Below are 27,939 nucleotides of genomic sequence, written 5' to 3'. Positions count from 1 at the left end.
AAAACTGTACATCACATTTTTCATGTCATGGTGTTACAGGATATGCCATGTTGTTTTTGTTTTTTTTTCCTCTCAAATTTACACTTCAGAGTAGGTCTTCTTAATGAGTTCATTGTTTATTTTGTTGCAGTATTTAAAGTTTGCCTCCTCAAGGAGAAACAGCTAAGAAAAACTTGTGGAGTAAACTGTACAACCTGCTGGATTCCTAACATGGAAAATTAGACTCTGATGCTGTTAACAAAACAATATTAAAAGGCTCTTAAACTTAAAATAAAATTATATCTTTTCAAAATATGCATTCCATGTTTTGTGTGTTTTTGTAATGGGTTTCCACAGCCTTAAATTGTAACATCTGCTGTGCGTTCCTTTGACTTGTGGAGATTCTTTTTTTTTTTGGTTCTTTTTTCTTTTTTTTAACACACACTTGTGTTTTCTTCTACAATTGTATTGTGCAGATTCCTAAATGAATTTCTTATCTTTAATCAAACTGCCACAGATCAATGTCTGACTCCCAGAAATCATGGGACCAGGTAGTTTCAGTGGAGCAGTAGGGGTTGCTCTTTCTGAGTGCATAAAAAAGGTCGCCATGCCTGCTATGTGTGCAGGACACATATCCAATACATGGAGGGCAACAGGTGGAAGGTCAAACTTTTGCCCCCAGGGTCCCCTAACAAGTTAATCAGGCCACAAATCCAGCAAGAACAACTCTGAAAGCCTCCCGCAGCTTTGCAGAAACCTTCAACTTTAATGCTTGTCTTTGATTCCGAACACATCCCTCTAGTGATTGGACTGTTCTCATCAGCATGGCCGAACCACCTGCTGACTGGCTTGATTATGTGCCTGAGCGAATCCACTTTACAGTTCACTCAGGTCATTTTGGAAAGCTGTATAAAGCTCACGCTCGAACAACATTGGTCTCATTGGAGAAAATCTCTGAAACACAGGTGAGTAAAATGTTATAGAAAAGGGACCGACAGAAATAACTGAGAAAAATGTGAGAACACCGTCCAGGTTAACAAATTCCAGAACTTCCTTTTAATTTCTGTTCATCTGCACTGTCAATAAAATATGATCCACTTCAACACAGCGGTGCTGAGACTGACTGGAATTCATCACACCATAGAATCCAGAGTGAGAAACACTGAGGTGGCCACGACTTATCCAGTCATCAAGGACCAGTTCATGCATGTTCGATTTCAGTAGCCAAGCTGCCCCACGAGTCCCATCTAATACCACTGAGTGGCTTACTCTTTCCTCTTTGCATTTCATGGTAAGCAGGGGTGGCATCCCTTGCATAAGATAATTTATCTTTTTTTTTTTCAGTGACTTTTTAAGGTGCTGTAGTTTTCCTCATAGATGAGTTTTCCTGTCAAACCTGCTCCAAACTGTAGTGCCATAATACACTGCACACTGCCTTTAAAGGGGGAGGAACTTATTGATTCAATAAATGATGTCTGTCTCTATGATGTCACCCTGAGAAGATTGGATTGGATTGGATTGACCTCCAAGTGCTGTATTACAATTTAATTAAAGAGTTTGGTCCAGACCTGCTCTAATTGCAAAGTGTCATGGGATAACTTTTGTTGTGAATTGGCGCTATATAAATAAACTGAATTGAATTGAACTGAAAGTGCTGGAACCTCACCCTGCTTTCACACCAAATGTACAAATACATACTTGCAAAGAGCAAGGCCATTATTTTCAATCTTTGACCAGTTTTACAAAGTTCAACTAAACTGAAGGTTAAGCAGGATGTGTTTCTAATTCCAGCAGTGACTGGAGCCAGAAGTCAGTTTGCCCATCTGAAGTTTCACGGTTGTGAAACTGCACTCTCAAACCGATATTCTGATGCAGTCTGCGTTATCCTGGTTAGTTGTTTCGTAGAGTATGTTCTGATCCTAACTGCTGTATTGTGGCCTTGCAAGCTCCAACATATCACAGACTGTAACAAGAAGAAGAAACATTGCTGTTACGTGAACATTAGTAGTTGGTTCATGGAGATAAACACTTTCATAAAACCAATTCACCAGCCAGTCTGTGCTATTAAACAATTGCAGAAGAGAAGAACACAACAAAGTGATTAAGTCATTAAAAGTCACATGCTTGAAATATCACTTCTCTGTTTGTTACATGTATTAATAATATGAGAAAAGTCACAGTCTCCTTATTGCTCCACACAGCTGATAATTTCAACTGTCTGACAAGAGATGTTTAAGTCACATTCTTTATGTAGCTCATCATTTATTCAATAAATTCATCTCCAGTGTCTTCAATCAATTTTTATAGGAATTTAGAACCATGTGAAACCAGGTTAACAGTTAATTAAACAAACTATCCGCTGTACCTCTGTTTAAGTTGTTATGACTTAAATAAAATCCACATGATAAGTCATTTGAAAAATAAATTGTGCTGGCCTTTCTGTTAGAAAGGTTGGAGCTTTTTTCCAATCACTCAACAAACTCAGTTTTCTGAGAGCCAGCACCTAGTGGCCTTCAGAGGAACTGCAGCTTTATACCCCTGTGTATTGTCTTGACTATGCTGGGTGCTGTTTGAGACCTTGATATCTAATAATGTCTAAGACTACACTATATAGACAAAAGTATTGGGCCACCCTTGCAGCTTCCACTCTTCTGGGAAGACTTTCCACAAGATTTTGGATTGTTTCTGTGGGAAAATTTGCTCACTCATACACTAAAACATTTGTGAGGTCAGGCACTGACCAGTCAGGTCCTTCCACACCAAACTCATCCAACCATGTCTTTATGGACCTTGTTTGTTCACTGGGCAAAAGTCATGCTGGAATAGAAAAAAGGACCTTCCCCAGACTGTTGCCACAAAGTTAGAAGCATAGCATTGTCCAAAATGTCTTGGTGTGCTAAAGCATTAAGATTTCCCTTCCCTGGATGTAAGGGGCCAAGTCCAACCCCTTAAAACAGCCCCATAAAGAGGTGTGTCTCAGTACTTTTGTTTATACAGTGTATATACGATACATATTGTATAGCACAATTGTGCTTCCTTGTTCCCTCACTCATGTCAATGAGTTTCTGAGATGCAAAGGTCTCAGGGCTGTTTACTCACACACCCTTTGTCATAAACACAGCACCTACATTATTAACACATTTCTGTTAGTGAGGTGACAGAGCAGCACTGGGTCAGTATGTGGTCACCACCACAAGAGGGCTGTATCCTACAACAATGCTTCAGTTCAGCTCAGGTATTGAGCATCTAAAAGCTTTATATTGAGTCCAGCGCACCTGCCTGCAGTGCTCAGATCCTGTCCAACACCTTTAATTTCTCAGCCTTTATGTCAGATGAGTCTTTCCTCTGGCGGGACTTTGAGCATGCTGTCCATCTCCAGCCGAGCCCCAGCCAGCTCCTGAGCACTGGGACTGTATGCGCCCTCCGACTGCCGCTTCTTCCTCGCTGTGAGCACCATGAAGGTCAAACCAATGATCATTATCAGCACACAGAAGCACAGTAGTGGGATGGCAACCATCAGCCAGGGGATTCCCTGTCGATGGGCTTGTTTCTGCAAAGAAACAAAGGGCAGAGATTGGACCAAAATGTCAAGAAGGTATTCTGGTTTTTGAATTTGTAGTTTCAGTATGTTTTAAATTGTCATGGTCCAGTTATCTTTTATTTAGTTTATTGGATGTGTGCTTAGATGTTTGCTTGATGTTGTTTTTGCAACCAGTGTAAGACATACAACTCTTGACCCATATGATAACACTAAAGAGGAAAAGTGTAGCAAACATACATTCATGTCACAGATTGGACCACTGTAGCCAGGTGGGCATTCACACACAAACATGTTGAATCGATCCAAACAGGAACCACCATTTCGACAGGGGTTAGATTCACACTCATTTATCTCCATTTCACATCTGACAAGACAGAAAATACAAGTCACATAAGAAATATACTGTGCAACAATTTAGATAGACATTTTGACACTCAAAAGTATTACTTTTATTGTACTACAGTTAATATTGCAGATAACTTTTGGGGGTTTTTTTTATACATCTGCTTCAGAAATGTTCACCTCTACCACAACACATTGGAGGTTTGTGCAGCTTAAAGCAAAGCAAAATTACATTTAAAATTTTCAACAGCAACGTTTATGTCCCAGCTCTGTCAGATAGATGTTCATCAGCAATAGTGGTTGTTTAACTGTGAAGACAGCCTTCACTATGTCATCAGACTACTTCCTTTGTTTTCACTGTTTTGATTGAAAGTCATCTAATGACAGAAATACTGTGCATTTATTCACTGCATTCTAATACACAAGGTTTGGGAATTTACATAAAAAAAAGAGTTAAATATTTTAAAAGTGAGCTCACCTGCTGCCTGTAAAACCTGGCATGCATGTACAGTTAGCTCCCCATAGCCCATCACTGCAGATACCCTCATTTGCACACTGGACATCTTCACCACATTGCATTGGAGGATAGTCCCACCTTGGTGGAAAAGGTATTAAACTTATTTATTATTATTTATTTTGTGTTGCTTTTGTGGATGGTGTATGCTGAAGTCACAAATACCAGTAAACAGTTGGATGAATGAATACTCACTGGCAGAGAGGCCCTCTGTAGTCCTTGGGACATATACAGGTGTACATGTTGGGGCCGTCCTGACAGGTGCCTCCATGTTCACAGGCGTGATGCTCACATTCATCAATATCCTCATCACAAAGCGTGCCAGCATATCCGGGTTGGCAATGGCACTCAAAACCAGCTAAGTAGTCCTTGCAGTTTCCATGAACACAGGGCTGAGACGCACAGTCATCAGTGTCCGTTTCACACTGTTCTCCTTCCCAACCCAAGTCACAGGTACAGCCATACTTATTAAAGAGGTCTTCACATGTGGCTCCATTCAGACAAGGATCTGAATCACAAACAGGGTCACCGGTACAACCTAAACGAATCGTTGCTTTTCCATCTAAATGGAACTGAGATGGCTGTGGGGCTTTGTAGTCATCCACAAAAGGCAGGTAGACTCCTCCAACCCTTACTGCACCCAAGCAGCCAGCGAAGCTCTCTCCAATGGCCAACGTGGCCCCCTTCTCATTAAGAAAATGAAGGCTTCCGGTGTGCTCTGGCATGCTGTTGGTGTCTGTGATTCCATCCACAGTGATGACCCAGGCAGAGGTTTTGCGTTCCTTCTCAGCCATTGAGATGTTTACACGATGCCAACTCCCATCGGCCACTCGACGAACTCCTGTAAATATCAGTGTCTCAACACTGTTGCCAATGTGGATCTCTACCCGGACTGAAGAGTCCAGCAGACCCACCATCAGAAGGTCAGTGCCCCAAGAGGCTCTCAGGAGCACAGCATTCTCTGAACGAGTCCTCAGTTCCATGTATATGTTAGAGATAGGTTCAGACAGGGAACCTCCAGCACTGTAGTGCACAGGGTTGTTCTCAAATGTGGCATTGTGCACACCTAGGAACAACATTAAGAAATTGATTTGCATTACTCTGTTGCAGAACTAATCGCCATTTAACTAGGTTAACTCAGGGTATCTGCTCACCCAAAGTAGCGATCTGTTACCAGATCTGTACAACTCACTCTTGCCTGAGTTCTGGCATTTACCAGGAACTTTCACCAAAATGAACTCCCTTCACCTGCGAAAATAGCTGAATTTATCATGTCTTTGTTTTGTGTAATTCTGTGACCTTGATTTGGGTTTGGGCGGATCGAACAAATTAGTTTTCTCCAGAGTTTATCAATGCAACTGTCAGTGCAACTCCAAGTTTTAGTGATATACTGTATATTCCTAGGATGTGATCATTTTTAAATCATTACTAGGCCTGCTAAACATTATTATTATTTGCATGCTGCTTAAATGCATAAAAGGTTTATCAGAAGTAATAAGATCTTTAGACAAAGTATTTCAGTCACTCAAGACAACTAATTGGATATAGTGTATAGATGAGGGCATTATTTTTGCACAAAGAATAGTTGTATGACTAAGTTCTTTCTAGCCACAGTTGCAAAATTATGCAGATGTTCTTACATTCATATCCATCAGGAAGGTCAACACAATGGCCACCATTGACACAAGGATCGCTGACACACCACACACGTGTTTCACAGGTCTTCCCAGTGTATTCCTCCAGACAAGAACATGTAAAGTCGTTGAACGTGATGGTGCACTCTCCTCCATTTTGACAAGGCTGCATCTGCCGAGGGAAGCATTGAGATTTTATATCATCTAACCCCAAAGAACTCAAACAGGAAACAATCTGCACAACTGTTGTAAAGCTTTAAAGTTTTAAAGTGTCAACTATGGTGCCTATTTACAGGTATTCAAAACCAGTGAATGCTTGACAACAACCTGACATGGTCAGAGAGGCTGCTCTAAATATGGCCAAGAAGTCCTATTACAGGCTGTGGTTTCTGTATGTGTTTTGGTCACTGTGAGGAACACGTCTTACACTGTGGCAAATCTAGTCCTTCTTAGGAAACACGTTTGTAGGCACCATTACAGCATGTATACCACAGCAGTACAGTGAAAGAACTTTCAGTTATTTTCAAGAACTTCTACGGTGGTTACACCCACTGCTAGACTTGCTGTTACACGAGATCAATAAGAATTATGTCTAAATGAGATATTTTTTAGCACAGTGTTGGTTGGTCACAGCACTGAAACCAGACATGCGTTCACTGAATGGCTCGTTCATGAGCTGTGTGGTTAGCAGCTGTGGCATCCAGTCCTCTTCATAGAGGGTGGAGCACAGATATGATGTATATCCTGACACTTCTCATTATTTTTCTGTTGATACACTCACTGCATTTGTTATTCAAGAGAATTATTGTTGCTGCTCAGGGTCTTTGAGAGCTACCACGATGAGCAGAACCTTCTCTGCTAAATCTGTAGAGGAGTTTGCTTTTAAATAGTCAATCGAAGCAGATAAATAATGTATAAATATGTTATTATTTCATTTGACAAAAGTTGGTTGAGAATTAAATTCAGTCTTTTGGCCAAGTGAGTGCCAACTGAGTTTAATCTTGAGAAAATCTTGATAACTTTTGTGATGATGATTTATCATGGTGAGGACAGGTGCATAGACCCCTGTCCCAGCCATGAACATTTTCTTTGGACTCTCACTTTGATTTAGAAAAAATGCAGAGCTAACTTTTGACCATAAATGGATTTAATCACTTTGTTTAATTATTTTGTTTTGCATCACAACAGAAACTAGGGCTGCAGTCAAGTAAAATGTGTTGTACAGATATTCATGTCCTGTTCTCAAAACTGACATTTTCGTCATATGACCTAATAGAAGACTTGTTGTGACAGTACAACTGTTGGGAACAAAGTAGACTAATGAATTATTTCCTACCTTGCAAGTATCATCACTGATGCAGCCCTTCTTCACATTTTCAGCATCCCCTGGTAAATACACTTCCTCCTTATCCAAGCTGTTCCAAGCATCCACATCTAGATGCACTGAGTCTAAGCGAAGGTCCTGCAGGCAACCTTTGTAATGCCCCCCCCACAGATCAGAGTTCAAGTCTCCAGGAAGACCTCCTACATAGGCCTGATCCCCACTGTTAATATTCACTTCAGGGATTTCACCTATTCCATAGCGAAGGCCTGCATGCTCAAAGATCACCTGTCTATGTTGGACTTCCACCTGCAGAAGCTGCTTCTCACCGGTGGTCACAAATATGGGAGCTGTCAGTGAGGCACTGTTGGGTAGAGAGCTGACAAACACCCTCCCCATCCCCAGGTAGACTGAGAAGTAGACTTCTCCCCCCTCTTCCTCTGTAGGCCTCCTCAGCTGGAACAGGAGCCCATCTGGCCTTAATGACCTCAGGAAGAAGGAGACATTGAAGTTGCTTCCGTGGCCCTTACCTACATCATAAGCACTAAAACTCGCTGTGTCCTCGTGGCTGTATGTCCATGAAGGGAATTCTGTCAGAGGAGACAGGAAGTTTGGATTAATCATATGAAAACTAGGACTTCTGTATTTTCAATTTTCTTCCAAACTTGGGGAAAGCAAAACTTTTTCTGCAGGTGTTAAATAACAAAGAAAAAATATTGCTGAAAGTACTGCTGGCTAACTGTTGGGTCTCTGTATTAAAGACTGAAATAAAGAGTTTGGTCTAGACCTGCTCTATTTCTCCTACCCCGCCCTCCTGAGGCCTGGTACCGCTGCTGGATCCTGAGCCCTCTATGGCCCTGCCTACTGCACTGATAGTGCTGCTGGATCCAGAACCTTCTCCATGGCCCTGCCCGGACCCTGCTGCTCCTGCTCTGCACTGTTCTCTCTATCCTCCCTGTCTGTCCTCTCTCCCTCTCCATTTTCTTTCTATCTCCCCCTCTCCTGTCTCTCTCCATCTCCCTGTCTCTCCTCTCCCCCCTCTCCCTCCCAGGCGGTCACAACAGAAGGCCGTCTACACTGAGTCTGGTTCTGCTTGAGGTTTCTGCCTGTTAAAAGGAAGTTTTTCCTCACCACTGTCACCATATGCTTACTCAGTGTGGGGTTTTGCCCTGGGACCTGTTTCTCTCTGATTCTCTTTTTTTTGTTTGTTTGTTTTTTCTTGAGATTACTGTGTTATGAATTGGCACTTTAAATAAAATTGAATTGAATTGAATTAATTCCATATTAATGAGAGAAGCAGCTGGAATTTAGCATATTTCCTCTGACATGATTCCTCTCTGGTTTCCCATGAACAAACTCTGCTGCACCTGCACATTTGAGTTTTTGAATTTCTCTGAGTGGTTTGAGTTATAGTCAGGGGTATTCTGGGTGAAGCTATGCTGGGTTTTACATGATATCACCAGACTTCATGCACTTTTGAGAGAATGATAAAAGGCTAAGCTGTCCCACCCCAACAGATGAACTACACACCAAAAGCAACACAAGGGTGAAGAAGATATGGCAGATCAGTGTATGCCTCACCATCCCCCCATGTCTCCACCCATTTCCCTTGTATTGACATATTTTTAACATGCAAACTCCACACAGAAGGGCGCAGAGCCAGACACGAATCTGAAATCCTCTTGCTGTGATGTTGTGCTCAAACCTGTGTTGTAAAAGTGCTTACCATCAGCGCAGCTTTCACCATGGAAGGGACGGTAGCAGTCACACTGGTAGCTAGTCCACAGGTCCACACAGCGTCCATGTCCATAACAGGGGTCAGGCTTACACCATTCAGTCTTACTGCATCCCAGCTCATGGCCTTGGTCCTCAGGTAGTGTTTGGGGTAGGATAGGTTTGGAGTCAATCATCAGGTCTTCCATGCATCCAATGAAGCCTGCACCACTTAGAGAATAGTCTAAAAGCTCCTCTGGTGCTCCACCTACATAAACTTGAGTGAAAGCTTCAGAGGGCTCAAAAGGTGGTTCATCAGCACCGCCATCTACAACTCTGCATCCGTCCCTGTCACAGCCAGGCCCTTTCAGAATCAATACCAGACCTTCATTATATATAAATACATGAGCATCTCGCCAGTCTCCATCACTAACCAGACCGGGAAATGTTACATCCATTTCAGACTCCTCAGAAAAGGCTTTTGCATGAAGACCACCGTTCACAATCTCCAGGAGGAGGTGATTGTCCACATCTCCCCTAAAGAAGAGCAGTATATTGGGTATAGTTGTCCGGAAACGTAGCTGTACCCCAAAACCACGGTGAACATGGTGCTCAACTTCCCTCCGTGTCCTTTCTTCTAGAACAACCTGGATGTGAACAAATCCAGGAGTGGAGAAGGAGAATGTTGTTCTCGTGGAACAATGCTCATCATAGAAACCATGAGGGCACAAGCATGTATGACCATGTTCTCCACCCTCCAGCCACGGATGGCAGGTGGCTCCATTCTGGCATTCATGGTCCACACAGCCATAGAGTTTCACATCACAGACATCACCTCCCCAAGGGAGTTCACCTGGCTCTGCTTCTGGACAGTGACAGGTGTAGGACGCCCTGCCATCTTCACACCAGCCTCCATTTTGACAAGGCTGGCTCTCACATTCATCTATGTTCACTTCACACAGATCACCTGCAGGGAAACAACACTAAGGTTTAGATATGGGGGCTGACAAATTTTTGAAGAAGAAAAAAATGTCAGCATTGTTTTATCTCTCTCTCCTTTCTTCTTTCTCTTACTGTCAGTGAATCTGATGAAAACACCAGTAACCACCATGTATTAATCCACCTTTCTGTGCTTCCCTACTCTGTGACTCAGCTCTAGCCCCACTGGTTCCCACTAAATACCTAAATCCTTAGTTGGAACTTTTTAAATTTGCAGAGATTAAGCCCCATTGTTGCACAAAAACCATACGCAAAGCTAAAATATGTATAGAACTGACAGAGTGCATATGATGAGGTGGTTGTGCTTTTCATTACTGTGAGGAGCAGTGGGTAGTATTTTTATGTTGGTAAAAAGATTTCAACACTGTATCATTATTTTAAATGTAAAACTTTTATTTTAAACATGGCTGGAGACAAGAAAACATTAAGGAAGCACTCATGGTTTATGGTTTACGTGGGACTGAGTAAAAAACAAACAGCTTGTGTATTCATGGCAACTGTGTGACTAATCATCAGCCTTGCCTTTTAAAAACAAAAACCAAGTGTTGATGTGGGTAGTGTCAAAAATAATAATAATAAAAAAAATAGAGGGTTTCCTTTTTTGTAATTTATGATTTCTTTAGTTGTAATTAAAATCAGTTTTTTCAATTAAAAATCATACATTGTAACTGAGGATTTTTTTTGTGATCTGTCCTGTTTATTTGTTTTTTCTTTTCAAAATTCTTATTATAAACTATTCTTCTTATTATAATATTATAACATATAATAACATTGTAACGTCCGGCCGGACATGTAAAGAGTGATGAGAAGTTGTTCAGCAAACCTTCATTTATTGAAGAACAAGTCGGTTACCGTCGGCCGTAACCACACCAAAAAAAACAAAAAAAGGGGTCCCACAAAACAACCGTCTGTCTCTCTCCTCATTCTCTTTTTTTATTCCCCCTTTCACTCACCAGCACACTCTCTCTCTCTCCTCAGCTAGCCCGCCCCCTCGCTCTCACATCCAACCACACATGCATTCACAGACCGTAGGAAACCATAAAACTCCTAGCTCTCAACTCTAACTGATCTGACTCTAACATTAACATCAACTCTATCAACATTAACACCATGGAACATTCTTGCAGGGACGCTACAATATTATATTTAAAAGATTGGAGATTATTGAAAAAAATATTTTGATTTTGTTTTCTGTGTTAAGTGTCAAGTGTGTTGATGTTGCTGATGTTAGTTATCTTATCTTATGTTATGTTAGTTCATTAACTCTAAATATTTTGTTGGTTTCTTTTTATTTTTTGGGCCTTGTTTGTACATTTGATGACCTGATAATAGCAGAAAATTTAAAATCCCTTATACTGAGACAGCAAGCACTGCCACTGAAAAAAACACATATTTTGTTCAAATGTTCTTGAATATAACATGCTTCAATGCTTATTACAAGGAGCAAGACTCACCTAGAAACCCATCAGAGCATGTACAGGCATAGCCATTGATCTTATCCTTACAAGAACCTCCATTCTGGCAGGGTTCAGACTCACACTCATCAATATTAACAGAGCAGTTCTCTCCTATAATGGAAAATAAATTAGATGATTGTCAGAAGATTTAAAAAGAAGCAAAACAACTGTGATTTGCAGAGTGGTTTCTTTAGTGTGGCTGACCTGCAAACCCTGGCTGACACTGGCAGATATATCCAGCTGCATCTGCAAAGCTGAGTTCCCAGTCCAGCTCCCAGTGAGACGGATCTGAACGCTCAAAACACTCCCCACCGTTCTCACAGGGTTGTTCAGCACACTCGTCTATATCAGTCTCACAGTTTGGTCCTTCATAACCTGGAGAAAGCAAAACAGAAAATGTAGGCTTATCTGTGTCATAGTAGGAGGCACAATCTTTGGTTGATGCATTTCTTTCTTCATGGCAGAGCATTTGTGACAGTGGTCCATCATCACACTCCATTAGAGGGACAAATCTGTGGGACTGTACAACTCTGATTATACTGGTGTTAAACTGTGATCGTTTTGTTTAAAGCCATGCTGGCATACTGAACAGGTCAGTGGGTCCACCACTTTGTGCCCACACCAAAAAGTCTAAAGCGATTATGGCATTCACACAGTCATGCTGGAATAGAAAAGGGCCTTCAACAAAGTTGGAAGCATAGCATTGTCCAAAATGTCTTGGTATGCTGAAGCATTAAGAATTCCCTTCACTGGAAGAAAGGGGCCCAGCCCTGCTGCTGAAAAACATCCCCATAAAGAGGCATGTCTGGATACTTTTGTCTGTTTGTACCTGCCACACAAAGGCCATTTCAATCAGCTGTCCTACTGTGTTTATTGCTGAGTAGCAAATGTTTGCATGTTAAAATGTTAAACTTAGATGGTTAACATGATAAATATTACCTGTCCAACATCAACATGTCTGCTTTAGAAACTTGTTATTTTGCATTTTCAATACTAAAACAATACTTAGTACTCCAACTCACTTTTGCACGGTTCTGGTGAATGCAGCGTCACCACGATTAATGTTGGCATTGCACATTTCCTGCAAACCATGGATATGCTGGAACCTTCTTTTCTTTAAGTTTCAATTTTATACCTTAAAAATGCTGTTCTTAAGGTGTTCTTAGGCACATGGAGAGCAGCCCAGTCAGCTCATTTACCAACTCGCATGTGCTTGTGTTCAAGCACAGAAATATTTGGTGTGCTGCGTGTAGTTCAGTACCTGGCCAGCAGAGGCAGGAGTATCCGTTCACTCCCTCCAAACATGTGGCACCATGCTGACAGGGATCAGAGGCACACTCAGGGATGTCCACTTCACAATGATCGCCCTCAAATCCTGTATCGCTGCAGTCGCATTCATAGCTTTAAAAGACACAATTGAGTTTTTATACAGCAGGATATCTGAATTCCGACAATGAGCAGTAACTGCTTTAAGAGTTTCCTCACAGCCCTAATGAGACTTGGATTGGATAGAATTAAATTTGTTTGAACCAAGTGACCACCACAATGGCTGAAAGCTGAAGCTAATGAAAAGTGGCTACCTGTCATGTCATTGGAATAGTCATCGTTCACTTCTGATGGGTGTCTGGTGATTTTAAGCAATCTTTATATCTTTAAGGAGGCAGTGAGGTGAAATATTTTTGGGCATGTTTGATTGTTGCAGGAGGATGTTGTTAATAAAATATATATAGTATTAGCATAGTATTAGCAGTATTAGCAGGAAACAGGATAGGCCCCTTTCTGCATTGCCAGTGTGAAAGATCCTTTCTTGAAATACTGACTTAGTATCTCAAAAAAAACAAAAAAAAAAAAAACAAAAACAAAGAGTTAGTCTCTCACAATGATAAGTTTTCTCAAAACAAGGTTGCTGATTATTTTGAGAAAGCTACTCTTAATGACCAGCAGAGGCCAAATTCTCAGCCTAGATTTAATTTACTCTATTTTAGATTTTAACTTTGACTCTACTCTCCTATCAGAGACTGTAACTTAAATAATGGTATAAAAGAACCTCAGCTTATTCCTCTCTTATTTTAGCATTACTTTGGAGTCACATGGCTCAGCAGAAGTTTTTCCAAAAAATGAATACCCCATCATTTTTGTCATGTGAAGAAGGTAGCTTAATCGTTCTTTCTGCTGAAGGTATTTCTAGAATCCTTAAAAAGTCCTCTAGCCAATAGTGACTCAAAACAAAGATGTTAGCCACACACACACACACACACACACACACACACACACACACACCACCCCAGAGGTGAGTGAGGGACTGGCCTACCTGTTCACCATGTCATGACAGACAGCTCCATTCTGGCAGGGCTGACTGGCACACTCATCGACATCAAGCTCACATTCGATGCCGTCAAACCCAGGCAGGCACTCACAGGAATACACGCCAATCAGATCGTGGCAGGTAGCTCCGTTACGGCAGGGACTGGACTCGCACTCATCTATTTCAGTTTCACAGTTGACTCCTGGTGGAGAACAGGAAAGTTAGGATGTTACACTAGAAAGTACTGGGAGATAAATATTAAAGCAGTGATGACAATGATGATGATGATGATAATAATGAAATGTTTCCATATCAGGTATCTCTCTCTCTCTCTCTCTCTCTCTCTCCCTCTCTCAACCCAACCGGTCAAGGCAGATGGCCGCCCATCTTGAGCCGGGGTCTGCTCTGAGGTTTCTGCCTTCTAAAAGGCAGTTTTTCCTCGCCACTGTCGCCAAGTGCTTGCTCAAGGGGGAATGTTGGGCTCTCTGTATTTACAATTCAATTAAAGAGTTTGGTCTAGACCTGCTCTAATTGGAAAGTGTCATGAGATAACTTGTGTTGTGAATTGGCGCTATATAAATAAACTGAATTGAATTGAAAATTGAATTAAATGTAGCTACTGTAGTCATGTGATCAGTGACATTTTTATAAATCAACATACCAACCACGCTAAACTGTCCAAATGTCTGTATCAGTGTGTCTATTCTGGTCTCTAGATACCCATGACGATAAAAGCCTTTCTTAACATTCTCTGAACTGACAGAGTGACAGGGGAATGTAGCGGCGCTGATCTGACCAGACCACTCGCAGATAACACGAAGCTCCTCTGACTCAGAGCAGGCTCACCGAGAAAGAAAGGAGCGTAAGAAAAAACAAGAATGGAGTGTTTTCTCTCACTCTGCATGACACTTTATCTGAGCTGTAGATAAGATTCCTGACTAAAAACATCTTACTGTGCACTTAAAATACTCCGCGTGCCCTGTTTATCAGGAACAAACAAAACACTTCGGAATTAACAAATGGCGGTGAGGAACGAGAAGAAGGAACAGGAACGAGTCGACGCTGACAGGGAGCAGAAAGTCTTTCTGCCGCTGCTGATGTGTTCTTTGAGGAGATGATTAATGATGACATATGTATTAGTATTAAACACTTTGGATTCACAGCTTTCAACAAAAACAAACACACATTGCAGAGTGAGTTTCTATCTCTGAAACACTGCGAGGTAATATTACTGTATTTCACTACATGTTTTCCCTTGATTTCTTGGTACTTGAAACACCGTAGATCATGTTAAACTGTATCATTACATGTTTAGAAAATCAACATATAAGTTCCAGTGCATGAATAAATATTATATGCTGAAAAAGTTCATTGTTGCAAACTTCTGACTAGGGACAGTATTACTGACACTTTTTGCTTTTGATGATGATTGAATAGGATATTACATAATCTGAGCATGTACTTTGGGGCAATAACCCAGAGCTGAAATAATCAGCTATGGGGCCCAGATAAAAAGATTGAGAAAGCTGTGGGCCCCCACTGACCCCCTTTTCTCCAACTGTTTTTGCTTTGTGTAGGTGTATTGTGTTTCAATATACACCAGGAACAGTGCACATGGCAGAATCTTTGTATTTTTAATCCATGTCTTCTTGAAATACATTTGAAAACTCATCAGCAGTGCCTCCCTCCAGAAGTGATGACCTGGTTATTCCTGGTTATGTGGGAACTATTTTTATGGCCAAAAAGCTATCTAACTAAGGTAGCTAACATATCCTCCTCAGTTGAGGAGAACACCATCATTGGTTTTATTGTTTACATTGTCACAAGTACAACCCTCCCCTCCCCATGCTTTCTTCTGCACAGTACTATCCATCCATCCATCCATCCATTTTCTATACCGCTTATCCGTCAGGATTGCGGGGGAGCTGGAGCCTATCCCAGCTGACTACGGGCGAGAGGCGGGGTACACCCTGGACTGGTCGTCAGTCAATCGCAGGGCCAACACACAAAGACAGACAACCACACACTCTCACACTCACACCTAGGGGCAATGTAGAGTAGCCAATTAACCTAATGTGCATGTTTTTGGGATTGTACCCAGAGAAAACTCACGCAGGCAGGGAGAACATGCAAACTCCACACAGAAGGGCTGTGAAGCGACAGCGCTAACCACTGCACCACCGTGCACAGTACTATGTCCAGTTCAAGTCCTCTCAAAAGTAGGGTATGGTAGCGTGTGTGTGTATGTTTTGAATTTACCTGCAAAGCCCATCAAGCAGTCGCACTCATAGTGGTCCTTTTCATTGATGCAGGTTGCATTGTTCTCACAGGGTCGTGAAGCACACTCGTTAATGTCAATTTCACAGTTATATCCCTGAAAACCCGGCACACAGAAACAGTGGAACTCTGCCACTCCATCTATACAGATAGCTCCATTCTGACAGGGCTCTGATGAACATTCATTCACATTTTCCTCACAGGTCTTTCCCTCAAAACCTGGTGCACAGCGACATTCAAAGCCCTCTGGTTGTAATACACAAGTCCCATTGTTCCTGCAGGGTTCATCGATGCAGTCAGTTACATGCGTCCTGCAGTCCCGTCCTCCGTACCCTGCCGGACATCTGCAGAAGTATCCGTTCAGTTGGTCCACACAAAGAGATCGGGGCTCAGAGCATGGGTTGCTCTGACACTCATCCACCTCCTCTGTGCAGTTATCACCTGTTAGTCCCTCGAGGCAGATGCAGTGGTATTCTGTGGTTCCAGGGATGCTAGTGCAGTTCTCACATGGAGCAAAGGAGCAGGCATCATAGAGCTGATCACAGTTTTTGCCCATGTATCGGACCCCCTCTCTGGCACAGATACAGGCATAGTCATCCATGGTATCCACACAAGAAGCTCCATTCTGGCAGGGTGCAGACAAGCATTTGTCGGATGTGGCTGTGCAGAGGATTCCTGAAAAACAGATGAAATGTTATGGTGAGAGAGGTCTACACTATGGGTTGGCAATGTTAGTGTTTCAGTGTCAATCTACTTTGCACACGAATCATAAAAACTGTGGTTTTTAATGTCCTCTTATTTATGTCATTGTGCAAAACATGCAATAAAATTCATGTACACTCGGGAACCAGGCTCAAAATATGAAATGCTATGAAAATACTATAAAATAAATAAATGCTTTCATTTCATTCACTCAAACTCCATTTTGTTATTCCAAACTTATCTTCATTGACTATAAGGGTACTGTGGTCAACTAGATACTATGCTAATCGGATGAATTATATATATATATACACACATACTTTATTAATCCCAAACTGGGAAATTACTTCTCTGCACTGATTGAAACACACACATGCATTTTTCCCATTAATCTCTCCACCACACCCAAATTTTTGAATTTTGAATCGAACCGGCGACCATCCAATCATAAGCCACTCCTCCAACCTTGTGTCAAAAAAAGAATTTTAAGCCAGACTATTTTGTCTGGCTATTTAAAGTCCAAGTGGATTGCGATAGCAATTAACAGGAGGCTCTTTCTCCTATTGTTTGTCAGAACACCTGCAACATGTCAAGTGGTCTGACTATTACATGTTACCAGGAGTAGCCACACGTTACCAAGAATGAAACCTCAAGGATCATAACTTTAAACAAGATCCTATCAGTGCTGAGCTGATGACCCTGTGTGGAATCACACAGCATGCAGGGAAGTTTGTTTGCAAAGCGGAAAATATCATACTTCCTTAGACAAATAGATTAAAAATCTTTCAAAAGGTATCAGGATTTCTGAGCAATGCATTTAGAACTCCCTTCTAAACTCTTAAAAAAACTTAGAATAGTTAACATAAATCATATCCAAATCAAACTATTTGACAATCACCGATATTTTTGTTTTTATATTGCAGCACAGATTCTGTAGTGGATAAATTCATTTGATTGTAACGGTGGGAAATATTGACAGAGATTATAATTAACCTATATGACTTGTATAGATATGTAGATATGTAACCTTGCTAATTTACTGTCCTGAATTGTGACCTACAGGTAGCTTGGGCTGTTGTGGAACCACAGATGAGACTTGACGTGAAGCACTGGACATGTGTACCTGTTTCCATTTATCAGCGGCACACGGATGTGAACTGTAATGACCAAGTGCAACTAAAATAGGCCACCTGCTTTTAAACCCGTTCCACTTATTCATTCTGACATTCCCACTAATCTGCTCTCACTTCGTTTACAAAGACGGAGAGTCTGTGGAGAGCCTGGCACTGATGTTCAGAGGCACAAGTGTTAGGAATAGGAATGAAAATGCAGTCTTTACATGAGGTGAGCTTCAGGCCACTTGCACTTGTTTTACTATACATATAATTTGAAATATGTTTAATATTGTAATGTCGAATATAAATGTAATACAAAAATAGATGTTCTGGGTATATATTTAAAGGCTATTTTTTAATTTTTATTCATTGCATTTATTTTTTTTCTCCCATGAAGACCTCTTTATTTATTATTTTAAGTCTCTGGGTGAAAGATCAATTATTATGGCTGGGTGAGATTCTTATCTGTTGGTTTCAATCTCAACCAGCTCATTTAATTATCACTTTATTCTAATCCATCTAGTCTTCAGTAACGGTAAGCCTGCGTCTTAACATTCAGGAATACAGGTCTCATTTAACAATTTTGGTAATATTTTGATAATATCTGTGGAGTGCAATTGAATGGGGATCAGTATAGGTTCAATTCAATTCAATTTTCAATTTATTTATTTATATAGCACCTTATACAATCAAAATTGTCTCTAGATGCTTTACAGAGACCCAGAGCCTGAACCCCCGAGCAAGCAGACAGTGGCAAGGAAAAACTCCCTTTTAACAGGAAGAAACCTTGAGCAGGACCTGGCTCACAAGGGAGAACCATCATGCTGATAGTCGGCTGGGTGAACCGGTTGTACCCCATTTCTCGCCCGTTGTCAGGTGGGTTAGGCTCCACCCCCACACTCCCTCCCCCACGACCCTGATGGATAAAGCAGGCATAGAAAATGGATGGATGGACCCAACAACAGAACATTAGAGTGAAAGCTCTGTTATCTATAGTGTGTGGCCTTGGGCCCACTGTCTTACAATCTGTCTGGGATTTCAGCTCTGTTTTAAAAAGTCACATGAGACACAAGTTCCACTTTTAAAAAATGCTGGGTCAGCCCGCAAAGCTGATACTTCTGTTGGATAAGTCATTTCTTTTTTATTAGATAAGTTTTCCTTTTCTCACTTATCTTGTAGTCAGTGCAAATAATAACTATTGTGCATTATTCCCCATGAATAGCCACTCTCTCTTTCTTATAGGGCCGTTCTATATGTCTTTTCACAAAGTGGATGTGAAATTCTCAAGGGGGGGGTGGGGTGGGTAGTTTAGTGAGGATTTACAATACATATTTTGTCTCCCCTCGCCAGCCAATGCTATGAGGTCTCTGTGGAATCAGTCCAAATTCCTTTTATTAGGCCAATCTAAACTCGCTGGCCAAAAGACCCCATCCACCACTCCCAGTCTCCCAGCCCCCAACACTTTGATCAGTGTCCTGTTTCCAAAGTCTCACTGAAGTGGAAGATATTAACAGTGAAGGGGGTTATGGAAGGGAAAAGGGGGAGGCAGAGAGAGAGAGAGAGAGAAAGTATAATTAATGAGCTACAATAGTAGAGAGAAAGACAGTTATTTTTGTTATTTTTGTAAAGGTTGGCTATCGCTGAACTTTCAAGAACGAGACAGAGATAAACACAAAAGATAAGACTTTTTATTTTCCTTTCTGACCCTTTCAGAAAGCCATAAATTTGTTTCACACAACTATCTTCCTGTAATTCTGAGCAGAGGAGGTTAGAACATGAGTGAAGAGATAGAAAAAAAATGCAAACCTTAATCACACTGAATTTAAACTCCTATTTCTTTTTACAGGGGTGTAGTGAAGTTTAAGACCAAGCATAGCCAACTCTAACTCAGGACAACATCAGAGCATCTGTATTTTTTTTTTCCATGATTGAACTTAAAAGATTCAAATATTTTGTACACTATAGAACATTCAGGAAAATCCATTTGGTCCTGAATGCCCTTGGAAACCGTTTTTTTTCTCAATTTTGTGTTTGTCCAAAGCATGATATGGGCCTGCTGTGTCGTCTTCCTCTGTCACAAGCTCCATTGTTGTCCCAAAACTTTGATGAAAATTTGTTAATGAGCTTCACTATTGTGCTTGGTGACACTGACTCAGTCCTGCACACACCATCCTGATGTCTCTAATACTAATACTAAGACAACTGTCAACCTGTCTAAGAAAACTAGAAAAAAGAACCAGGCTGCGATACTTACAGCCAGACACAAGAACAGGCTTTCCACAGGCCATGACAAACAATTAAATCAGTTATATAGTTTCAATAATCCTGTGATACTAAATCTCTATATATAGTTTAAACAACACAATGTGCTCTATTCCATCTATAAAGAAGACGAACAATCAAAAACTCAAAAAAGCTCAAAATCTGACCACTTACACAAAGTTGTCGTCTAAACGCCACCCTTCTCTTGATGGTGTTTGTCCCAATGTTTTTTTTGACCTGTGTTGTCCAGAAATGTGGGAGTAACTAATTATATGTAACTAGTTACATTGTCCTACACCATACAACCGCATGATTACATGTAACTAGTTACTCCCTAACACTGTTAGCCATCAGCGTCTGTGATATCCTGTTCTCCTTACTTACACTGTCATGATCACCTGAGAATTTGCCCACTGTGAAACTAATAAAGGCGTATCAAATAGTCTCCATAACTTTGTGGAGATTATGGATTATAATAAAAGCTGATTGGAACCTGAATGAGTAGATTGATTATGGCACTAAAGCATGTCTAAAGGAGCTCAACTAAACTGTTAATCCAATAGGGGCAAATTCAAGTAGCAAATATAAAATTATTGCGGTTTAAAATGTACCACGTATGATGTAAGTATATTAATTCACAAAAGTACCACAGGCAACGAGCATCAAAAGTCATCCTAGCACCTCATTGACGTAACCCATAACCCCATGATTTAACATTATGTGTACGCTTTTTGGCAGCTGGTCTCAGATCTGCCAGGTAAATGTAACTATAAAGTTTGGCTTGGCTCCACCCATTAGAAGCAGAAGGTTGCTGTCATCTCCACTTTTGGTTGAGGTGTGTCCTCCCCTCACTTTGAACTGTGGACACTAACTGTGTTTGAACTTTACAGATTATAGCGGCCTGCAGGAGAGTTTTTAGCCACCTGTAGGCTAGAGGAGTCCCAGTTGGCTGTCGCAGGTTTCAAGATTAAGTTCAAGTCCCCTTAATGTAATAAGGAAACCAGGATAAACATGTTAATGTAGTGAGAAGGTGATCCTTTGCTTGCTTAATAAGAAACTTAAGTGCTGTTGGGTCAAACAAGGAAAGAGAAACGTCCAATCATGTGCTATGAAGAGACAAGTGTATTCAGGACTTTATTCCAACCATATTTTGTGATTTCATTGATTTACCCCTGTGTTTGATTAATTACATTACTTGGTCAAGTGATGTCCACAGAGACATCAGCTGCTACCACAAGCTATCAAGAATACAGGATGCTAGCAGCAGTAAAGCCAAACCACTGTCAGGAGGCTGAAGCTCTCAATATACCGTTGACATATATTAAGATGGATGATGCGTCTCCGCTTCCTCATACTGTACGAAAGTGAGGTGAAAACATCCTGGATATCAGCACGGCCATCTTCACGGCAAGCTTGGGTGTCACCCATCTTTATGTATTCACTGGGTTAGGCTAGCTGAACAACAACAGCAACAACAACAACAACAACAAAAAACCCCTCCAAAAACACAGAGGTTCATTTAGAAGGTCATATGTTTCATCATTGCCAACACATATTTTCTGATGTAGTGTGCTTTAAGGGTGAGCTCTTGGTCCTTTCTCCTACAAACATGTCTACACATGGTAACGGAATTCACCGTTTACAGGTCCAGTGTGAAGGGTTCAGAAGCATCCACCTATCTGGTTACAGATTGCAACGAACTGAACGTCCCTCGCCTCACCCTCCCCTCTGGTTCTTTCTGGGCTACTGCAGAAACATGGCAGTAGAACATGGTAGTCTCTGTGAAGGAGGAACCACTTCCTCTGTAGATGTAAAGGTCTCATCCTAAGGTATTGAAAACACAACATCTTTCAGTTTCAGGCAAAACTTGTACCAGTGTCTCTCTTGGTTTGTACCCCCGAATTGTCAAAAGTGAGGTCAGTTGTAGTGAACAGAATTCAGTTTTGAGAGCAGAGTTGCTGTGAGAGAGCATGGATCTCCTCTAATGGTTGCCAAGCTGAAACTCCACTGTGTGTGGTGGCAGCTTTTGGGCCTTTTTCCCATTCTTTGCCTCCTTCCTATGTCTTCCAGCTGCCTACACTGCTATGTTTTGTTTAAATCTGTGTACAAGGACTTCTTTTGTAGGTATGGTTATAAATAGGTAGGATCTAAATAGGATCTGTTCATGTGAGATAATGTATTTGTTCATGTGCATGTTTTATTGCGCTTGTGAGATTCCATTTTACTGTATTTCATTTCATTTCACTGCATTGTTTTCTGGTGTGACTTCTTTCATTATTTAATGTAACCAAAAATATCACTTTTTACCTTTTTTATCACTTACTGCAATAAAAGGAGGAACATTTCAAAATTTTATCCAACCTAATTATGGCACAGCAGAAACTGACTTGAATATTATTTGGTGCAAATACCTGAACTGCACCATCTGCTCCTTCAAGATATTAAATCTGCAGTGTTAGCATGTTTCAACCATATCTGAATTTTTAACATGAGGTTCCATCTTTCCAATTCATTCTGAATAAAAAAATAAAATCTTTGTTATTTGTTTTGTTACTTCCTTAATATTAATTTTCTGTGATATCAGTGTAATGTTTTCTGGCTTTGTATGTAGATGTGTAATCTTGCTGGTGACTTTTCATTCTTTCCTTCTCTCTCTGTATTGGTTTTCACTGTGCACAGCCACCTTTTTTTAATCACCATCTCCAGCACCTCCTCATCCACCCCCCACTTCTACTCTTCATCCTACTTTTCCTTCCCCTCTTTTACCCAAGCAGGTTTGATGGCCTCCCTGACCTCCAGAGCCTTTCCATGGTGTAATCCCTCTGGCCTCTTTGGGCCAATCCCCTTGCTCCTCTAATCTCCTGGTGGCAGGATACCTGCACAGATTACATCTTCAAGCTTCGGCTTCTTGCATGGGTCTATTCTGTCACCATATTCTCTCTCACAGACTCTTCATCTTCTGTCATTTTAACAAAAACAGTTAAACTGTTAGAACAGTTCACACAGAAAAGTTCATTTAAGGCAACTGATGTAGTACAAATATGGATATAAATATAATGACTTTGGCCAGCAGAACTTAATCTCCACCTTGCTTTATCATTGTACTAATAACCAGTGCAAGTCCAAACAGTATTAAAGTAATAAACAATTTGTGATGCTAATTGGCATCAATATTTACCTTGTGTTATTGTGTTCGCTGTTTGGCTCTGCTTTTCATGTTTTATGCTAAGCTAGTCGAACCTCTTCTTGACTCCATCTTCATATCCCAGTCATATTTCCCATTGCTGAACTGGGTATTATACACAAGACATTCTTACAATATTGTTATCCACTGTTTGACATAAAGAGAGTCCTTAAACTCTTACAGTGGTGGAAGAAGTACCTCAGTGTACAAAATTTTACTCCAGGAAAAGTAAAAAAGTAGTAACACTGAAATATACTTAAAGTACTAAAAGCACTTATTATACAAAATGACTCATTTCATACTAATGTATTGCATTATATGACTGGATTGTGTGCATCACTTTGATGTTGCAGCTGCTAAAGGTGGAAATAATAGTGCATGGTGGCTTGTGAATTTCAACAGTCTTATCTGGTTATATTTTATATTAATAATCTGGAAACTGTAACTGTAATGAACAGTTATCAACATCAATACATTATCAACATGTAGAGGGGGAAAAAATAGTTCTACTGCAGATGTGATGCATATTTTTCTTCATTTGTACTTCTGTTTGATCCAGATTTTAACTGGAGCATGACCTCAGGCAGACACACACAACACCTGAACATTCTGAATGGTAATCCACAGAATACACACGAGGTTGACCCTGACCGTTCAGACACCTGGACGTATCAGACGCAGAGGAGACAGATCAGACAATGACAGCCGGGGGCACAGGCGTCTCATTGGCTCGATGCAGCTCCAGGTAGTAAAGCACCAGCCCAAGCACCCTGACAGGAGAGTTTTAAGGATGCATGTCATACATGTCCCCCTCTCCTCCTTCCTGTCTTCCTCTCTATTAGGGTTGTCAAAAGTACATTACGCTTTACGCTTTAGTATCAAAGTTTAAAAGTTTGGCTTTTGTGACAGAGTTACTGTCTGCCATCAACTGTACAATGACGCTCAGCTGCCACACACACTCCACCACGTGGACACACTCACAGAACTGCCTTTCACACACAGATCCAAACAGAGCATTCTTCTGTCAGACACATTCCCACTCTCAGTGATATTATCCCTTAATCTGTTTCCCTTAATCTGTGACCTCTCAGATACATTAGCAGGTGATCTATTTTTTTATTTTCTGTAGGACTGTTCAAGTGTCCCTGATCCCTGAAATTCTTCAAAGGGCAGAATCCTTCACACAGAAATTGTTGGTACTCCAAAAGTACTCACAATCTTAAGCACAAGATGCATTGATGTTTTTTTAATAAATGGCAAAGAAATGCAAAGAGACATCATTTGTATAATATTTGTTTGTTACTATTTAGATTTGACACTATGAACTGAACACATTATTTGAGGAGGAACTTTTACAGGTGGCTGGCAGAGAGCTCTTTGGGGTGAACATAGAGAAGTCGTCCTGTAAGTTTTGGACGGTACTTTGTCTGCATTAACCTTGCCTCACATTTGGTCCTCTATCTCTTTTGTCCCCGTTGATCCCCGACCCTGTCAGATCCCTGTTCTCCATCGTACATCATCCAAGATGTTAATATGCAGCAAATTGTTTTGATTGTCACATATGAACCCCAACACCGTCGAACTTGTTCATTTAAACAATGTTGGGCTCTCTCTATTTTACAATTTAATTAAAGAGTTTGGTCTAGACCTGCTCTAATTGGAAAGTGTCATGAGATAACTTTTGTTGTGAATTGGCGCTATATAAATAAACTGAATTGAAACTGAATTGAAAATTGAATTAAACATGAAACAATCCAGAGATACAATGTGTCTGTGCTTTCCTAATGAATAACTTTTTCCATTATTTTTTATACCTGTCCTCACCCCAAACATGATTTTGAGGTGACTATTTTGTAATATTCACCACTGTAGCTACTGGGTGTTCATTCAAACAACAGAAATAGCAATATAGTAAAAGACTGAGGCAATAAAGAAATATTATAGCATACGCTATAAGCACTCACAAGCACCGTATGTTGATAAACCAAAATGTCCCATGATACCATGGGTTTTATGTTCTAGAAAAGTGCTCTACTTAATTCAGCATGGTTCACTGTATTGCACACACACACTGTCCTGCCAGTCATCAGAGTGACAAGGAGACAAGGAAGCTCCTCAGGAGGCACAGAGGGTTTCACCTTAAGCCCAGACCGTATACTAAACGGAACGCAGGAGGTCGATGACTAGTGTCAGAGCCACTGTCCAGGATGAAACCACAAAGATCCAGGAATACATCAGGAAGGATGTCCCCCTAGAGATGAACTGCTAAGCGAACACCTCAGGCAGGAGAAACCTGGCAATGATGAGGAGGAAGAGGACAAATCATCATGGAGAGACAAGCCCTTGCATGGCATGTACACAAGGACAGCACAAAGGGGCTAATCATGACATCGCAAGAACAGGTCAGAAAGGTCAGTGGTGGCTGGGGTCTAACCACAACAGGACCCCCCCTGTTCAGGCTGTGCAAAGATGCCCCTGAGACAATTCAGCACATAACAGCAGGGTAAGATGACGGTAGGACCAGCGTACATGTAACACCATAACAAAGTGGCCAAGAAAATGGCCAAAAATACCAAGGTCTGAAAGAGGAGCTAGAAAAGACGCAGTGAGTAAAAGCAACAGTGGAGCCAGTGGTAATCGGGTCGTGGAGGGCAGCGGCAACCAAACTGGAAGAATGGCTCCAGCAGATCCCAGATCCAACATCGGTGGTCTCCATCCAGAAGAGCACAGTCCTAGGAACAGCTAAGATACTGCACAGAACCTAAACTCCCAGACCTCTGGTGGAGGACCCAAGCTTGGAGAAGACACACATCATACCAGAAGCGGTGGTGTGTGCCATTTTACCAACTAAAGAACTTTTTATGGCAAAAAAATCTAATAAATTGCACTTAGATGATGTCACTACCTGCAAAATACAATAAATACAATGTGTTGCAAGCATTTGAATATGATGTGGTTAACCTGACATTAAACAGAATGAGAATGCTATGCTTTGATACAATTCAGAGACTTCATTGCTGAGTTGTAAGGCCAAAGTTCGCTGCCTAATGCAAACATTAATTTATAAGGCTAAACTGCAACTTTCTGGATGCGATATGATCTCCTCGTTCTGAACAGTTCTGAATGAGCCCCTCTCTGCCGATCTCGCCCCACTTTTACTCCGTTTGAGTATGCATGACTGATGAGCGCTGCCTCTATTTCTGAACCGGTCATGTGTCAAATGTAATAGAAAGGGTTAGTAAAAAAACAGAAATAAATCTTAAATGAGGGCAAAAATACCACTGATGGTCAGATCATACACCAGCTACTTATGTTTAAGAATCTAGAAAATATCTTTTTCTACCTAACCTTCATAATAAAAATGAATTATCCTCATGGTTATGCTCATGGTTTCCCAGTGTTGTGAATATACAAGCCAATCCCCTCATCACTGGTGTAAGTGACAATGGACAAACCATCCAGATCTTGTCTTTCTGAGTCTCTTAACACAGTGGGAGCACAAACTAGTCCAATAAGCACCTCCCGAAAGGCACTTGTGCACCATTCATGGAGCAGCATCTCTGAGAGTGCTGATGACATTCCTGAGACCTGCTCTGCTTAACTGTTAAATCAAGGAAAGTGAGAATCCTCAGAGACGATTTAAGAAATTATAAAACGCTAGCAGAAATATTTTGTGAGTCGGTAAGCATACAGTAAGTAAGTACATGATGTAAAAGAGCTCTTGTGGGTATTTATGTCCTTGTAATAACTTTTCCTATTTAATCTGTAGCTTTCACAGGAAGAAAGGATTAAGCGCCAACTTTAAACAAACATCACGATTTACACCTTGAGATTCTCTTCAGTACTCAATTACAGTTACAAACAGAAATAATCGGCCTTTAACTGTGGACAAAAGAAAATAGAACACAACTGTTACTTACCCCATTTGAACATCATCATGGTCAGAAGGACTGTCTTTAGATTCAGGTGGATTTTTCCCACATCCATGGTAAAACTACTGACTTGGCCCTGTACAGGACCACTAGGTAATGTGTGGAAAAAAGGAAGAGAGAGGTCCTAGAGTCCTGACATGCTTTGTGGTGGACAAGATTGTCACTGTGTTGCTGTTGCCCTGTGTTTAGAGGCTGGCATGCTACAAGTTGCCCATGCTTAGCTACTAATGAGTGCTGCACTGGACTCAAACAGACAGCCCTCCCTGCCCCGGACTCACTGAGTGTAATCAGCCATGAGAGCTAAGAGACGAGAGGAAAACACGAGCTGGATTAGCACCTGCTAACGCCCATCCTCCTTTTCTGAACTGCTGCTGAAAAGCGATCATCGGAAAGAAAGCAAGAGGACAAGAGCCAAGTGTCACACCCATCACCCTCCACCTTCGCCTGTTATCCTGCAAGTGCACAGAGGAATCTAAAAAAGGTGGAGATGTTCATGTAATATTTTACTAAAACAATCCTCATATCAGATTTTTGAATTTTCAGATTGGAGAAAAAAAAATAGTATTAGAAAAGCGAAGCAAACTTGGATTTTGAAATAAAAAGATATCTCATCTGCCAAGCTTCCTTGACTTTTATAAAAACAAAAACAGTCTTCCACACAT

The 27,939-nt window shown here is 41.0% G+C and overlaps 1 protein-coding gene across 2 annotated transcripts; it reads right to left on the bottom strand.

Annotated features, from left to right (window-relative positions):
* Positions 1–414: 414 nt before the first annotated feature.
* crb2a (crumbs cell polarity complex component 2a) lies at positions 415–27,599 on the bottom strand. Of its 2 annotated transcripts, XR_006841916.1 has the most exons (14): positions 27,266–27,599; positions 16,065–16,757; positions 13,812–14,007; positions 12,762–12,901; positions 11,705–11,875; positions 11,498–11,611; positions 9,058–10,011; positions 7,347–7,921; positions 6,017–6,182; positions 4,572–5,442; positions 4,341–4,457; positions 3,758–3,884; positions 3,255–3,529; positions 415–1,942 (listed from the first exon to the last, which is right to left on the bottom strand). XR_006841916.1 is itself a non-coding variant. In XM_046375931.1 (13 exons), exons 1-13 carry the CDS (start codon positions 27,330–27,332, stop codon positions 3,308–3,310), a joined length of 4,413 nt encoding a protein of 1,470 aa, XP_046231887.1. In that variant the 5' UTR covers positions 27,333–27,599; the 3' UTR covers positions 2,897–3,307. The 2 variants fall into 2 exon arrangements, 1 of the variants encoding a protein (XP_046231887.1); XM_046375931.1 differs by lacking the exon at positions 415–1,942 and having other exon boundaries at positions 2,897–3,529.
* Positions 27,600–27,939: the final 340 nt, after the last annotated feature.

The sequence above is a fragment of the Scatophagus argus genome, chromosome 20 (genome assembly GCF_020382885.2).
Source record: "Scatophagus argus isolate fScaArg1 chromosome 20, fScaArg1.pri, whole genome shotgun sequence".
Classification (NCBI taxonomy): domain Eukaryota; kingdom Metazoa; phylum Chordata; class Actinopteri; family Scatophagidae; genus Scatophagus; species Scatophagus argus.
Note: the sequence above shows the minus strand (reverse complement) of the source record. Positions and strands in the feature narration are given on the sequence as shown.